The 14,946-nt window shown below is 38.2% G+C and overlaps 5 protein-coding genes across 5 annotated transcripts; 1 reads left to right on the top strand and 4 right to left on the bottom strand. All coding sequences in view use genetic code 12, as the record gives it.

Annotated features, from left to right (window-relative positions):
- Window positions 1–191: 191 nt before the first annotated feature.
- CTR9 (protein required for normal CLN1 and CLN2 G1 cyclin expression) lies at window positions 192–3,779 on the bottom strand (the record flags this gene model as incomplete). The annotated part of the gene is made up of 1 exon (XM_001523248.2): window positions 192–3,779. The coding sequence occupies one exon, from the start codon at window positions 3,777–3,779 to the stop codon at window positions 192–194; it is 3,588 nt and encodes a 1,195-aa protein (XP_001523298.2).
- Window positions 3,780–4,199: 420 nt separating this feature from the next.
- Window positions 4,200–5,990, bottom strand: PVL30_005062 (uncharacterized protein; the record flags this gene model as incomplete). The annotated part of the gene is made up of 1 exon (XM_001523247.2): window positions 4,200–5,990. One exon carries the CDS (start codon window positions 5,988–5,990, stop codon window positions 4,200–4,202), a length of 1,791 nt encoding a protein of 596 aa, XP_001523297.2.
- Window positions 5,991–7,172: 1,182 nt separating this feature from the next.
- PVL30_005061 (uncharacterized protein) lies at window positions 7,173–7,910 on the top strand (the record flags this gene model as incomplete). The annotated part of the gene is made up of 1 exon (XM_001523246.1): window positions 7,173–7,910. The coding sequence occupies one exon, from the start codon at window positions 7,173–7,175 to the stop codon at window positions 7,908–7,910; it is 738 nt and encodes a 245-aa protein (XP_001523296.1).
- A 208-nt stretch (window positions 7,911–8,118) lies between these two features.
- Window positions 8,119–9,708, bottom strand: FGR2 (Inorganic phosphate transporter; the record flags this gene model as incomplete). The annotated part of the gene is made up of 1 exon (XM_001523245.2): window positions 8,119–9,708. One exon carries the CDS (start codon window positions 9,706–9,708, stop codon window positions 8,119–8,121), a length of 1,590 nt encoding a protein of 529 aa, XP_001523295.1.
- A 1,784-nt stretch (window positions 9,709–11,492) lies between these two features.
- On the bottom strand, window positions 11,493–13,226 carry PVL30_005059 (uncharacterized protein; the record flags this gene model as incomplete). The annotated part of the gene is made up of 1 exon (XM_001523244.2): window positions 11,493–13,226. The coding sequence occupies one exon, from the start codon at window positions 13,224–13,226 to the stop codon at window positions 11,493–11,495; it is 1,734 nt and encodes a 577-aa protein (XP_001523294.2).
- Between the last annotated feature and the right edge of the window lie 1,720 nt (window positions 13,227–14,946).

Here is a 14,946-nt window from a genome sequence, read left to right as displayed (position 1 = left end):
TTGTGTTACATCAAGGTTGTTTTTTGCTTTCTCCTTTTTCAAAAGTTTTTTAAAGATATTTTTGAATATTTCCTAGTTCTCGATTCAAAAGTTCATTTATTTATTTATAAATTCGTTTTATTTCCCTTCTTTACAAATGAGTATAATAATACAAGACAATATATAATTTTTTTTGTGTACTCGTTTGTCCTTTATTCACTCTCTTGTCCTCTAGCTTCTTTTTCTTTGTCTCTGTCATTTTCCCCGTCCTTATCATTGTCCTCCTTTTCGACTCCTTCATCACCAAATAAATCATCATTTTCTAATTCCTCATCACTATCCTCAATAAATTCATTCGACAAGTGTTGTTTCTTCTTGCCTCTTTTAGATCCATTAACTCTGCCTGTCACTGCCCCCTTTTCATTTCCACCATCTTCATTCTCATCATTTTCTTCTTCATCATCGCTAACTCTAAGTTTTCTCTTTCTGTTTGCTTTCTTTTTAGGTTTGACCTCGAGATCTTTCTTCACAACCCTGGTCTCGTTTCTATCATTCACGCCATCGTCGTGACCATCATTACCGTCATTACTATAATTATTATCCTCATCGCCAGAAAAATCAGCCTCCGGTTCACTTTCACTATCCTCAAGAACTTTCTTCTTTCTGCTTTTCTTGGGTTTGCCTTTTCTGCCACTACTGTTCTTAACTCGTTTACCTCTACCCTTTTCCTCGTTAAACAAACCACCATCATCACCTTCTTCATCATCATCATCATCATCATTGTCACCATCACTTTTGTCATCTTCCGCTTGAACTGCAATATTCAGTCTTGCCTCTTCAGCCCACTGCTGAGCCTGTTCTTGTAACGCTGCTCTTTCCTTTGCCAACTGCGCCTCTTTCTCTTTCAACATCTCGAGTCTGGCTTGCTCCTCCTTGATTTTTGCCTCTTTCTCTTGCTCACGAATATGTTTTGCTGTTTGGAGTTTCTGTTCCACTGAGGCTATATTCTCCTTAGTCTCATCAAGTGCACTAGTGAGTCTATTGAGTAATGTGCTTGATCCAAGATTTGCTCTACCGCGCAACTCATCTTTGGGGTAAGGTGGATGTTTCTCATCTTCTGATGCAAGCTGGAGCAAAGTCTGAATAGCATCTTGTAATCCATCAATCGCGTCACTTATATCTTGCGGTTGACGGTGGTGCACTGGTTGCTTGCTGACAAAATCCGCTATTTGAAACTGCACGTAAGCAATATTGAATAACAACGCCGATTTAGAACCTCGAGTATGTTCCAATGCCTGTCTTGAGTATTCAAGTCCTCGTTTAAAAAATTGCAAGTTCTGCTCGTTGGACGCACGTAAGTACCATGCTCTGCCAAGGAAGGTAAGGATCTTGACATCCTTACCATCAGTGTACCTGGCCAATGCTAGTTCGTAACTCTCAATTGCTTTTCCAAACTGTTTCACTTCGCATAGCACGTGACCAAGATTGAGATAGACTGAAATGTCATTAAGCGAGTCTCTAATTTTTCTTAAAATATCCAAACCTTTAAACGATTCCTTGTTTTCGATATAGGCAATTGCCAAGCCTTGTGCTGCATAAACGTTCTTCGGATCCACTGTTAACACCTTGGTATACAATTCAATGGCTCTAATGTAATAATTTTTCTTCTTCAGCTCAGTGCTTGATGAATTTTTTAAATCACGAGCCATGACACAATAAATGTTTGCCAACGAGAGCAAGGCATAACAATCGTGTTTATCAAACTCAACAAGAGTATCTTTTTGAAACTCAACATCCGAATCCGGCTTCATCCCCAACTTTTTACCAAAGTTTTTAACAAACCAACCATAAAACGATCGGACTTCAAGGTCCAGCACATTCAAGTCCAAAAGCTCATCAATTTCGGTTTTGATTTCATCTGTAGATAAACGAGATTCGGAGATGCACGAAAGGAATAAAATACGAAGCTTTGCAGAGAAATAGTTGGGACATTCCTGAATGAGTGATTCGTATGTCTGGTACGCTTCATTCTCGTTTGACACTTCCTTTGATCTTGCCAAATTAAATGAAAGTGAGATCTTGAGATCCTGAGGCAAATCAATCAATACATCTTCTCCATCAGCTGATTTGAATTCTGTTGCCGCATTAAGCTCATCAAGTGCCAGTTGGAAACTTTCCGCCGCACCTGCGAAATTTTGCTTGGTGAACTTAAACACACCCAAGTTGTTATAAATCTCCAATGGAATCTTCTTGCCCAACTTCTTCCTAGCATCAGCAGCTCTGGTCAAATAAGTCAACGATTGGTTCAAGTCGGTGTCCTCGTACAATTTACTCAATGTCAAATACGCATTTAATGTAATTGGTTCCTTGTTGAGGAGCATATGCGCATCATTCTTGGATGCTGATGATAACCCTCTGTTATTGGAGAGTCTGATATATCGTTCAAGTACCTGGATAGCCAACTCCTTTTTCCTTCTCGAATCCAGTTGTTGTTTTGCATATAAAATACCAAGTGAGTAATTGGCTTCAAGGCAATCGACGTTGGTTCTCAAGATCGACTCATATGTCAAGCTCGCTTCTTCAATGGAGCCACGATTGAATTGCGATTGACCAAGCCCCAACTTGGCAACCAAATTTTGATCGTTGAATTTTATAGCTTCTTGGAAAAGCTTTGATGCTTGCGTAAAGTCCTCACGGGCAAACTGCACTCTAGCGAGCCAGGTGCTACACTCTGATAAAACTATTTGCTGATGCTTAGAAAGCTTAGTAATGAGTGTAGCAGATTTGGATACACTGCTATCACCAATAATATGCTGAGAAATATGTTTCACTACTCGTTCCACGGTGTCATATTCTTGCTTGGCAAAATAGTACGACACAAGAACAAGCAATATCGTAGAGTCAGTCACATTACCTTTATGGAGCTGTGATACCTCTTGCAAACACTCTTTGTAGTCCTTCAAAAATTGTTCATCACTGAGAGAATTGTTCAATGTGGCATATATTTTCGTCAAACTCAAGAAAATTTTAGCCTTAATATTCTTTGGATCTATTTCCAAAGCTCTTTCCCAGCTCTGCTTAGCCATTTTCTCGTCTTTCAAAAACCAAAAACACAAACCGATTCCTAGTCTAGGATCTGGTTTCATTACAGGGTTTAAAAGTAAAACCTGTTGGTATAGTTTTAACGCCAATGTATAGTTGTTCAGTTTTGACAACGTCACATGCGCCTTCCCCAATAGCGCAAAACAATTACTGTGGTCTAACTTGAGGACTCTATCGAAAATCTCCATTGCCTCGTCATCGTGGTTTTGATAAATGGCCAAAACTGCCTCAGCAAGTAAATTAGACACACTGTTGGTAACTGAGGTCTGTGAGTCATTATATATCTTTGTTTTCAAGCTCGAGATCGCAGAGCTCGCAAGAACCAAGTTCTCCAGACGGTCACCGTTCTGTGCATCAACGGATGCATACCTAAAGTATAGCCAGATAAGTACACTTTCAAACGTCTTTTTGTCTTCTTCAGTGAAATAGCTAGTTTCTAGAGCCAGCTTGATGAGTTGTACTGCCTCTGCTAGTTTACCTAGTTGTGCATACGCACAAGCAACAATTATCCAGAACTGCTTCCCCAGCTTGTTATCGGTAAAAAACAGGACCAACTCTTGAGGGTCTTGGGGAAGTTCTTCGGCATTCGTAAGATCCAATGAGACAACATCACCTCCTTCAACGGGAACATCGACGTTTTTAAGTGCCTCCACTCCATCCTGCCCAATGTAGTATGATATATCAAGAGCTTCATCCATTATCAAAACTTTAAAGTGTGTTCAAAGTCGGGTGCAGAGTGAAAAGGTTCTAGAATACGCGTTGATTAACTGGTGATTGTTTGCTATTGGCTGTTGACTGTTGACTGTTGACTGTAAGCTATTAACTGTTGGTTGTGCTCAGTTTGTGTATAACACTTTTTCTTTTATATATATATTTTTTTTGGGGTTTTTTTTTTTGGAAATTGTGACATTGTCGATTTTTTTTTTCAGACCAAACAAGAAAGAAAACAAGAAAAACCGAAGTAAGAAGAGAGAGAGAGAGAGAGAGAGAGAGAGAAAAAGTGGGTGCTGGTCACGTGATTTTTTGACCTTGAGACTAACAAGTATAAACACGATGAAAAGTCTACTGACTATTTTCAATTTTTTTTATTTTCTATTTTCTATTTTTCTATATACACTCTATGCAAAATTCTTTTTTGAGCAACAAGCTTTATTTTGCAGTTGATTGCCAGCATCAACCGATGTAGTTGCAACAGTGATATCGTTGTTAGTGTTGTAATCGTTGTACAATGAACGATTAGTTTGTGAGGTCAAGCTGGTGCGATCCAACGGGTCTACGACATTTGGGTTATAATTAGCGTTTTCTGCACCGTTGTAAAGAGAAGAAGTTGTAGAATTGTGTTGTTGCTCGGATATTTGCCGAGATAATTGCTGTTGCGGCAACAGCTGCTGTTGTTGTTGTTGGTGCGGTTGTTGCACAAAAAAAGGCTGTGTTAAGTCGTCAAAGTAAAAATCTGAAGCAAGTGCATTCATCAACTTCTCGGGGTCCAGAAAATACTCGTCTAATTTGTATCCGTTAAGGATGCCGTGCGTTTCACAGTTTAAACATTCACATTGGTTTGGTGGACATGTGCAACAGTTTCCAGGTGAGTCTGACGACGAGGATGATAAAAATGAGGATGGCTGTGTACCTTCGTGAAAACCAAGTTGCGGTTGAGCCAAAGCTGTGAAAACAGCCCCCGACTCTTCTGACGGCGCAAAATTTATTGACTGCGTAGGTTGCAAATGCAGTACTGGTGCAACAAAACTGTTCATAGGTTTGGGAGGGGCGAGCTGCACTGATGTGTGCATATTTGGAACAATGTTGAATACAAGATTTTCGCCACTACCGTTGTAATTAGCATCAACTACGACATTGTTGTTCTCGCTGTCGTTGTCGTTGATATTGCTGTTGAATTGCGAGACGTCTAGATCTGAAATTGTGTCAAACGCTGGAACTGGGGATATTCCCTTTTTATTTCCATGAACCACACAACCTTGACACGAGCAATTGCTGTCACAGCAACAGGTGCCAGGTACTGAGCATCCTCTGAGTGGTATCATTTCAAATATTGGTTCAAGTATACCAGGTACTGAGCCCAACTGATCGACCGGTCGCAGAGATGGTGGCCCTGTTTTTATTGATGAAAATTGATTTATATAACTATTGTTATGTGTGTCTATAGTGTTGCTGTTGCTGTTGCTGCTGTTGTTGCAGCTGCTGCTACTGTTATTGCTGCCACTGTTACTGCTACTGCTGCAGATATTCTCATTTCTGCTGCCGTTGACATTCCTGTTCTTGCCGCTGCAGCAGCTCGTCTCATGTTTAATCTGTTGTTGGTCCTTTTCTAATCGCTTCTTAATATATGACTCAAGTATCTTTGACTTATTAACAGTTTTTTTCTTGTTACATGCACATCCTCCGCCTCCATTCTTCTTGTTAATTTTTGGCAATTGTCCAGATGTTGTAACTATAAAACTATCATCGTTGATCACTGGCTGCTGAGGAGGGGCCTTTTCTGCAATATATTGCTTTAGTTGAGACTCGTCGTATGGTCCCACAATCTGGCCACTAGTGAGATCGATAACTTGTTTCGATGAAGCTTTCAAGATGATAATAGGCAGCAATTTCTCGCTATTAGCAGTAGAAGCCACTGTTGAGCTAGATGAGGTTGTGGTTGAATTTCCGGTGGTGGCAGGTGACAAGGAACCAGATTTCGGCGAGCTTGACTCCGATGAATCGTCTGGCGTTGCCAAGATCTCCTGTGCAAAAACGGCTACTCGATGATTTGGATTACCATTTGCGTAGCAGCCCGGTCGTCCTTTGGAGCGAACCTGAAGCAAAGGCCGTGTATGGTGTTTGCATGATGATGATCTGTGACCTCTAATGCATTCCAGACACGAGTATTTCACGTCATTGATGAGAATCATTGCAGGTAAGTAATCGATCTCTCTATGTAATAAGTATTGTTCTGCTTCAATATTCCAAAGTATGTATGTTATAGATTAGAACCATATAGTAGATGATATTTGGTTGTAAAAAAGACAAAAAAGAAACAAGTAAAAAAAAAAAAAACAGGAGACAAAGATCTTCGCTTCTTGTTTCTGAATTTGAATCTAATTCTTCTTTCGCTTCTGCTTCTGCTTCTGCTTCTGCTATTCCTATCAAAATTATATCCTCGAGATGTTTAAGAACATAAATAAATAATTATTTGTCCGTGTCGTAAAAATCTTTCAATGGACCTGTTTCTTTGTTAACTTGGACCCTCTGTCTGTCTTTATGTCTGCTAATGTCCTTCCATGTTAGTTTCTAACTATTTTTGTCTCTTAATACTTCTTTGTCTATGTCTCCCCGTATTGATAAAAAAAAAAATATAAAAAAAAGTAAAAAAGAAGTAAAAAAAAAAAAATCACATTGGTGTATGAGCAAATTAGATTACTCAATCTGGCAATGTATGCGGCTGTGCTAGCCAACAACGATACTAATGAACAATACTAATCAACAATACTAATCAAAATAGTAATGAGCAATAGTAATGAACAAAATACAACGCCAAAGTGAGTATATTCATCTAGATCGAAGCCTACAGGTTGTCAAAAATCATGTTTAACACTATCACCATTATTAGCAGACAATATTAAAATAGTTTGCAAAAGCTTTCGTCGTTCGCTCGTTTTCTTCCACTCTTTCACTGGCCCCTATTTAAACAAACTCCTACTACTGGCATATTGTCGTCAAAAACCCGTCCATAAATCACGTGATACTCCTTTTCTTCCACGGAAACAATTTTTCCTTTTCGTTTGTCAGTTCTTTACAAGCATCCCAAACAATATAATACATTACTCTGTTGATTTAGAACCAAAGAGTACAGATATGAAACGAAAAAAGAAAAAAATTTGAAAAAAAGGAAAACGAGATAAAAAAGAGACGACGTAGGTTTATATTTCTGGGACGCCAATCAAAAAAAAAATATGAGTGCCTAAATTTTTCGCGAACCTCATCGGCCGAAAAACCAATTACATCTTAGTAAACAACACCGATAACAACCACAACAACCACAACAACAACAGCAATAATAATAACAACAACAACAACAACAAACTTTATCTATAATGCCTTCAAAAGTCTATAACGAAGAAGATATGGAAGCCATTGGTTCCGATGTCATCCCCGATTCTCAAATCAACTACAATGATGCTATAGCTTATTGGTCTTCCGTCCCTGCGTCGGTCAACGGGGTGCTTGGTGGATTTGGTGAACAAACAGCGGTGCCCAAAGCAGACATAGTTGGGTCGTCCACTTTTCTTCGTAAATTGGCTACTCGAATGGCATGTCCTGACAATCAAACAAAGTATACGATAGACATGGGTGCGGGAATAGGTCGTATTACTAGGGACCTACTTTGGAAAATCAGCGATAAAGTGGACTTGTTGGAGCCCGTCAAGCCATTTGTTGACCAAATGGATAGAGAACTAGCAGATGTTGCCAAACGTGGAAAATTGGGCCAAATCTATCCTATTGGGATGCAAGATTGGCAACCCGATAAACAATACTGGCTAGTATGGTGTCAATGGTGCGTTGGGCAATTACCCGATGACGCTTTGGTTGAATTCTGGACTCGTTGTAGAAACGCATTGATGGAGAATGGTACTATGATTGTGAAGGAGAATATCGCACCTGGTGAAGAGGATATATTCGATGATACTGATAGTTCAGTAACAAGAACAGATGCCAAGTTCAGAGACTTGTTTGTTAAAGCAGGATTCAAGTTGATTGCCAGTGATATACAGAAAGGCTTACCTAAGGAATTGTTTCCTGTAAGAATTTACTGTTTGAAAGTGGCAACGTAAAGTAACAATCGTGGATAAAATTATAAAATTATATATCTAAAAAAAAAACCATCGTAAAAACAATCACAATCATAATCACAATCACCGCGACAAGTACATTCACTGCGACAAGCACAATCACACAAACTAATAAAATAGATTTGCATGGTAACAGGAAAAAAAAAAAGAAAGCATCAATAACAAGCGCCTCAAGCTCCAGTTGATAGCCTTACACAACTCTGTGCTTGCTCGGCTCAAAGGGGAACAAGAGGGCTAAGAACCCAATCACTCCTACAAAAGCACCGCATATCCAAATTGGCACCGAGCTTGCTGTGTTTGAATAGTATGCTATCAAGGGAACGACAATTGTTGCGACTCTGGTGCATGCTATTGCCAATGCGTTACCCGTGGCTCTTGCTGCAGATGGCATCACCTCTGGTGTGTAGGCATATAACGCCGCGTAATAGATATACATTGTTGCAAAACTTATCGAAGACAAGGCGACGTTTTGTTGACGGGTCTTGACTTGCGTGTACCCAAACAAAAATGCCATTGAGCTTATTCCGCCTATGCACAAGACACCACGACGGCCCAAGATGGGGAAGAAATACAAGAGTGCACCAGCGATTATGGGACCACCCATTGACACTGTATTGGAGATCAATGCGTCTCGATAAACTCCATGGACGTCTGGCGCGGAGATATTAGCACCACGCGAAGCCAAGTATTGTGGCAAAAATGAGGAGTAAAGTGGGTATGATATACCTAGCAAGAGCCACGAGATAAACACTAGTGATGTAGAACGAGCAAGTTTTGGTGTGGCAAAAAGGATAGTAATGTGATGCTTAACGAGTGTGAATAAACCCTTGTAGCTTTGTTTTCTATAGTCATCATTGATTTGAATCGGTCCCAATTGCTCAAGATCTTCAAGCGTCAATGAGCAAGGTCGCTTGTATTTTTCCGCAATATGGTGTAAAGAGGCAATGGCTTCTTTGTCTCTATTGTTGGAGACGAGGAATTTTGGAGTTTCTTTTAAGTTTACCACGGTTAATCTCAAGAAGCTCATAAACAACACCATTGCACCATTGGTATAATAAACATACCTCCACCCTCTATTCTCATGCGATGGACAGTTATCTGGCCCTTCGCAAGAATTTCCAGGCAAGAATCCAAATGAGATGCCAACGGCAATGACTTGACCTATTCCCCAAAAGAATGCAAAAAATGTCAAGAGCCATTGGTTTTTATGGGGCAAGTATTCCAAAAAGATACATGTATCAAGAACCAAGTTGCCACCAGCGGCAAAGCATGAGAGAAACACAAATATACAATAGGAAGCCATTGAGTTCATTGCTCCGGTTAATATAGTGAATAGTCCACTCAAGATCAATGACAAGTTGAATGCCACTTTTCTCCCGATAAGATCTGCGGAAAACCCCCAAAATACGGCCCCAACTAATAATCCAACAGCGAGCAATTCGTTAGAAACGGGGAACTTGTATCCAAATTGGTAGTTGATGAATGTACGCACAGAACTTTCTAAATATGTCAACTGTGTGTCTGTCCAGTACCCCATTCCGTTGAGGAAAAACAATTTCAAGTGGTATGGGGTGAACCCAATCTCGTCGATAGCATCATTGATAAGTTTCATCTTTTTTGTGAGTACGTCATCTTGAAGGTTGTACAATGCGTCGTTGCTTGCTAAGGTTGATGATACAAATGATTCGGCAACGTCTGGGATAATTTTCTCCTCCCCGGGATCAACGTTAATAATGGAAGGAGATTGATGAGTCTGGGTTTTTTCCAAATCAGAAGACATGGCAATTAGCCCAAAGTTGATTGAAATTGAAGCTTAATGGTATATTGTAGTAAAAGTAGTAATGGCACCAATAGTATAACTAATAGCAATAATATTATTATTGTTGTTAGGTAATACTCTTTAGCAAAAGTAGATGGTCTTGTTAGTTAGTGGTGGTGTTGGTGGCAGCAGAGTACAAAATCAAAGAACCAAAGGGAAAAAAAAAAATTAATTAGGTAATTATGCAATGGAAGAAATAGAGGGGGAAAAAAAATATAGAATCCAAAGGTACGGATGAGCTATTGATCCTGTTTTTATAAGTTGATATTGTTGAGTCTTATATATAAATGGAGGTGGTAAAAACAGTGAGGAGAGGGGGGGTGGGGGGAAGGGCTAATGAAGGCTCAGTGATTATTCATACTTGCCATTCTTCACTGTTCACATACACCAACACAAACACACAAACGCACATATACACAAATACAAATACACCCCTCTTTTCCTTGTCTTTAATTGTTTAAATATTTGTATACGGCTACTGTAGAACAATAGAATCAGACCTTGATTTTCTATTAGATATTCTATTTTTTCTAAAAAAAAGATTCAAATTAAAATTGCAGAGAAAGTTCAAATTAGGGTTACCCTGTATATGACGACGATTAACCCAAAGTAGTAATTAATCAATATAATAAAAAAGATACTTCAAAAAAGGTTTATCTGAGATAAACATATTTCCAAACTTTTCAAACCGTGTCAAATCAAAATTTTTTTTTTTTCTTCTGTTGATAAGTTTTTATACAATAGACAGGTTTCTATTGTATCGAGGAAAAAACGTGGGTTGAAAATAAAGAAGGCGCACCATCTATGTGTTTTGCGAAGAATGCTGCACAAAAGACTAATATATTTACAAGCGCGTGGAACCTGGTGCAACTTATTGAACCCCACGTTCTCTGAAAAATCTGGTGCCCTCCTCTTTGTTCTTTTTTTTTTCTATTAATTTTTCAAACATGCAATTTTCCACTGTTTTACTTTATTTGTTTTTCTTTCTTTTTTTGCGTGTTTATTTTTACAATTGGAACACGAGGAAGAGAAACATGGTGGTTCTTTTACAATTCAATAAGATATCGTGATACCTCTTTCTAAGCATGGTAAGTGATCCAAAGAGATATTACCTATTGTTTTTCCGCAAGTCGCAATGTCAAATACAATCTGTCTTGTTCATTAAGTTTGAGACATTTTAAGCTTAAGCAGGTACTGAGTAGACCAAATATTGTATGGTTTTTCAAATTCACTTTTATTTCCTCCATTTTCTCCATTTTTCTGAATTTTTGTTTTTTTTTATCTTTTTTGGCGTCAATTTGAACGTAACTGATTGTACAAAATAAATAAAAAAGAGGGGTCTCAACATCAAAAGTTATAGAAACAAAAAAGAACATAAACAAACTTAAACAAACCAGAGAAAGGGCTAAAAAAAAGAACAAGGCCGTGGAAGTAGAGTAGAGGACCATCAATGCTATAATCATGTTTTATTAAAATTAAATGTACTTTACGGAATAGTTGGGTAAAAGATGCTGCCAGTGCCAGAAACTGCCAATCTTAAGGAATAGCCGATTCTTATTTACCCAAACAGAAAAACTGAATCAAAACTATATTTGCTTGTTAGGTTTTTTATTTCTTTTCATTTCTTTTTTCTTTTTTCAACTCTTTTAATTATTTTTTCTTGTTCTTCTCTCTTTTTTTTTTCTCTTATTTCTCTTGTTATCACCTATTGTGCATCATTTACATGAGCTATGGCTCTTGCTTTCTTACACTACTCTTTGCTTACTAGGCTCAAAGGGCAAGAACAAGGCAATGATTCCAATCACTCCCACAAATGCACCACAGATCCAAATCGGCACTGAACTCGAGGTGTTAGAATAGTAGGCAATTATGGGCACCATGGCAGTACATATTCTTGTTGCAAATAAACAGAGACAATTACCCGTGGCTCTTGCTGCTGAAGGCATAACCTCTGGAGTGTATGCGTAAATGACCCCATAATAAATGTAGAGACAACAATAAACGCTTGATGTGAGCCCCACATTTTGGCCTCTCGTACGAACCGCAGTGTAACCAAACAACAAGGCCATTGTTGATATACCCCCAATAAACAAAACACCACGACGTCCGAGGCGAGGTATAAACAAAAGCAATGCGGCAGCAATGATGGGACCACCAATAGAACACACGTTGGCAATCAAATTATCGCGATACACACCGCCAATGGTGTCGGCTGAGATATTTGCACCACGGGTCGCGAGATACTGTGGAAGGAATGAAGAATATAATGGATACGAGATACCCAAAAATGCCCACGAGATAAATAAAAGCACTGTAGATCTGACTGCTTTGCGTGTGGCGAATAGCAATTTGAGATGCTTGAAGCTGAGGCGCAAAAGACCACGCAAGTCGAATGATTTGCGGAAATCCTCATTGGACTCGATATTTCCATACTGTGCCAACTGTTCAACCGTGAGGGAGCATTTTCGATTATACTTTGTTGCAATTTCCTGGAGCACTTGGACTGCTTCGGCATCTCTATTGTTAACAATAAGGAACTTGGGTGTTTCCTTTAAACGAATCACGGTAACACGCAATATAGCCATGGCGAGAACAATGCATCCATTGGTGTACCAGACATATCTCCAACCGTGGTTAGACTCTGAGGGACAATTATCATACGATTCGCAGCTGTTGTTTGGTAAGAAAGCATATCCCAAAGCCACGGCAACTGTCTGTCCCACACCCCAGAACAAGGCAAAAAAAGTCAAGAGCCATTGATTCTTATGCGGTAAATATTCCAAAAACACGCACGTATCAAGAACCAAGTTACCACCAGCAGCAAAAGCCGAAAGAAGCACAAACAAACAGTAGCTTGCCATATTACCCATCATACCGGTCATAATGGTGAAAATGGCCGATAACAAAAGTGACAAGTTGAATGCGAGTTTTCTTCCTATAAGATCCGCTCCAAATCCCCACACAATGGCACCGAGGATCATTCCACCAGCATAACATTCTGCACTTACAGGGAACTTGTACCCAAACTGGTAGTTGATGAATGTACGCACTGTACTTTCTAAGTATGTCAACTGTGTGTCTGTCCAGTATCCCATTCCATTAAGGAAAAACAATTTCAAGTGGTATGGGGTGAACCCAATCTCGTCAATAGCGTCATTGATGAGTTTCATCTTGTGGTGGAGGATTGCATCGTTTGCCTCAAGTTCTATCATGTCAAACTCCAGCGACGTAGTGTCGTCTACATACTTTTCGCTCTGGATAAACTCCTGTTTCCCCCCTTCAAAATTCAATGGTTCCAAGTTGTTCTTTTCGTCATTGTCATTGTCATTGTCATTGTCGTCATCAGGCTTATAAACGTCGGGTGTGGGAGATGTAATTATTCCACCGTCTCCAGAGTAGGTACGTGATGTTGTTTTGTATCCTTTCAAGTCGGATAGATTGGTGAGTTTCTGTGTTTCTTCAGTATCACTAGTGGTCATGGTCGGAAACTTTGAGTGAGAAATTTTAAGTGTGAATGAGCGTGTTCAAAGCGAAGGTGATGGTAATCAAAAGTTCTAGGTATGTGGTTTATCAACTAACAACAAATTAAACCTACTTCAACAAAGATATTGAACTCCTTCTACTTTTGTTTTTGTTTTTGGTTTTAATTTTTTAAAAAGAAAATGAAAAATATCAGATGGAGTTGAAGGGCAATATACACAAGACAAATAACAATAGGTGATTGGTAAATACTTGGTGAATATTTGTAGGAAAAATTTTTCTTTCCTTTGTTTCTTTGTTTCTTTCTTTTTTTTTTTTGCTTCGAATCACTTTATTATATGGTGCATTACTTCTTATACTTGTATAGCTTATTATCTCTTTGTTCTCTTGTGTGTTTTTTTTCTTCTTTTTTGGTGGGGCACAGTAATAACCAAGACATTTATATATTTTGGGTGTTGGAATAATTATTTTCATGCACCAATTTTCTCTCAACTATTGCTATTGTGATTATGTAATCATGGGAAAAAGTAATTAAAAAAAAAATTGGAAGTGTTGACGAACAAAACAAAAAAAATAAAATAAAAATAAAAAAAAAAAAATTACAAAAACAAAGCAAAAATCTGGGGACAATTTGAGTCACAAAAAAAAAATTTGGAAAAGTGTTACAGGAGAAAAGGAAGTGGTTAAAAGGAAGAATAATCAAAAAAAAAAAGTACGAAGTAAACCCATAGCTACACAACATGTTTAGAGTAAAAATTTTGTTATAATATGAATACTTTGAGGAAGAAAAAGTGTTGTTGTTGTTGTTGTTGTTGTTGTTGTTGTTGTTGTTGTTGTTGTTGTTGTTGTTGTTGTTGTTGTTGTTGAAGTGGCACATGGTGTAATAAGAAACCCGCCACTACTTTTTTGATACTGTATTTCTTTCCTGTTCCCTCTCTCCCCTGCTATTTGTTAAGGTTTTCGTAAAAGTATTCACTTGATACAGTTGCTTGTTTGATAAGTACAAGAGTTTGTGAGAAAATTGTAAATTGTAAATTGGTCAAAAAAAGAAAAACAGAAAAAGTAGCCCAAAGAAAGAGCAGGGGGGGGGGACTGTAGACAGATATCTCAACCTATTCTCCAACGAATAAAGCTAGTTTACCCTGCAGAATGCAGTTTACATAGTCCTCTGCCTCTATAAACTTTATCAAAACCAAGAAAATGCTCTAAAATAACAACAATGTAAAAACAGCACTACTCTGGCCAATGTTTGTTTCCTTGTTTGCTTGTGTGTGTGTGTGTGTCTTGGCAGCGACAAACAAGTCCATCGCAGCATAATTTACACTGCAAAAAAATTGAAAAGCAAAAAAAAAAGCAAAAAATTTATCTTCTGGACAAAAGGAAGATAAATGGCCAAAGCCAAAGCCAAAGCAGAAAGAAACAAAGAAACAAAGAAACAAAATATAAAAAACACATTTTGAAAATCTCATGTGCTCATAAGGTGCAACAAAGAACAGTAGTTCAATTAATCTCGAGATGCAAAAAAACACACACAAAATAAAACAAAATAAAATAATAATAATAATAATAAAAAACAACAACAGAAGTAACAACCATTCTACACATCTCGTTTATTAAGATAGATATAATGAAATGCAAAAAAAACTATGAGGGAAAGAAAAGCAATCTTCTTATTTCTATTCTTAATTTATTCTTAATTTAATATACTTAACGATTTAC

The sequence above is a fragment of the Lodderomyces elongisporus genome, chromosome 7 (assembly GCF_030384665.1).
Source record: "Lodderomyces elongisporus chromosome 7, complete sequence".
In the NCBI taxonomy this organism is placed as follows: Eukaryota; Fungi; Ascomycota; class Pichiomycetes; order Serinales; family Debaryomycetaceae; genus Lodderomyces; species Lodderomyces elongisporus.
Note: the sequence above shows the minus strand (reverse complement) of the source record. Positions and strands in the feature narration are given on the sequence as shown.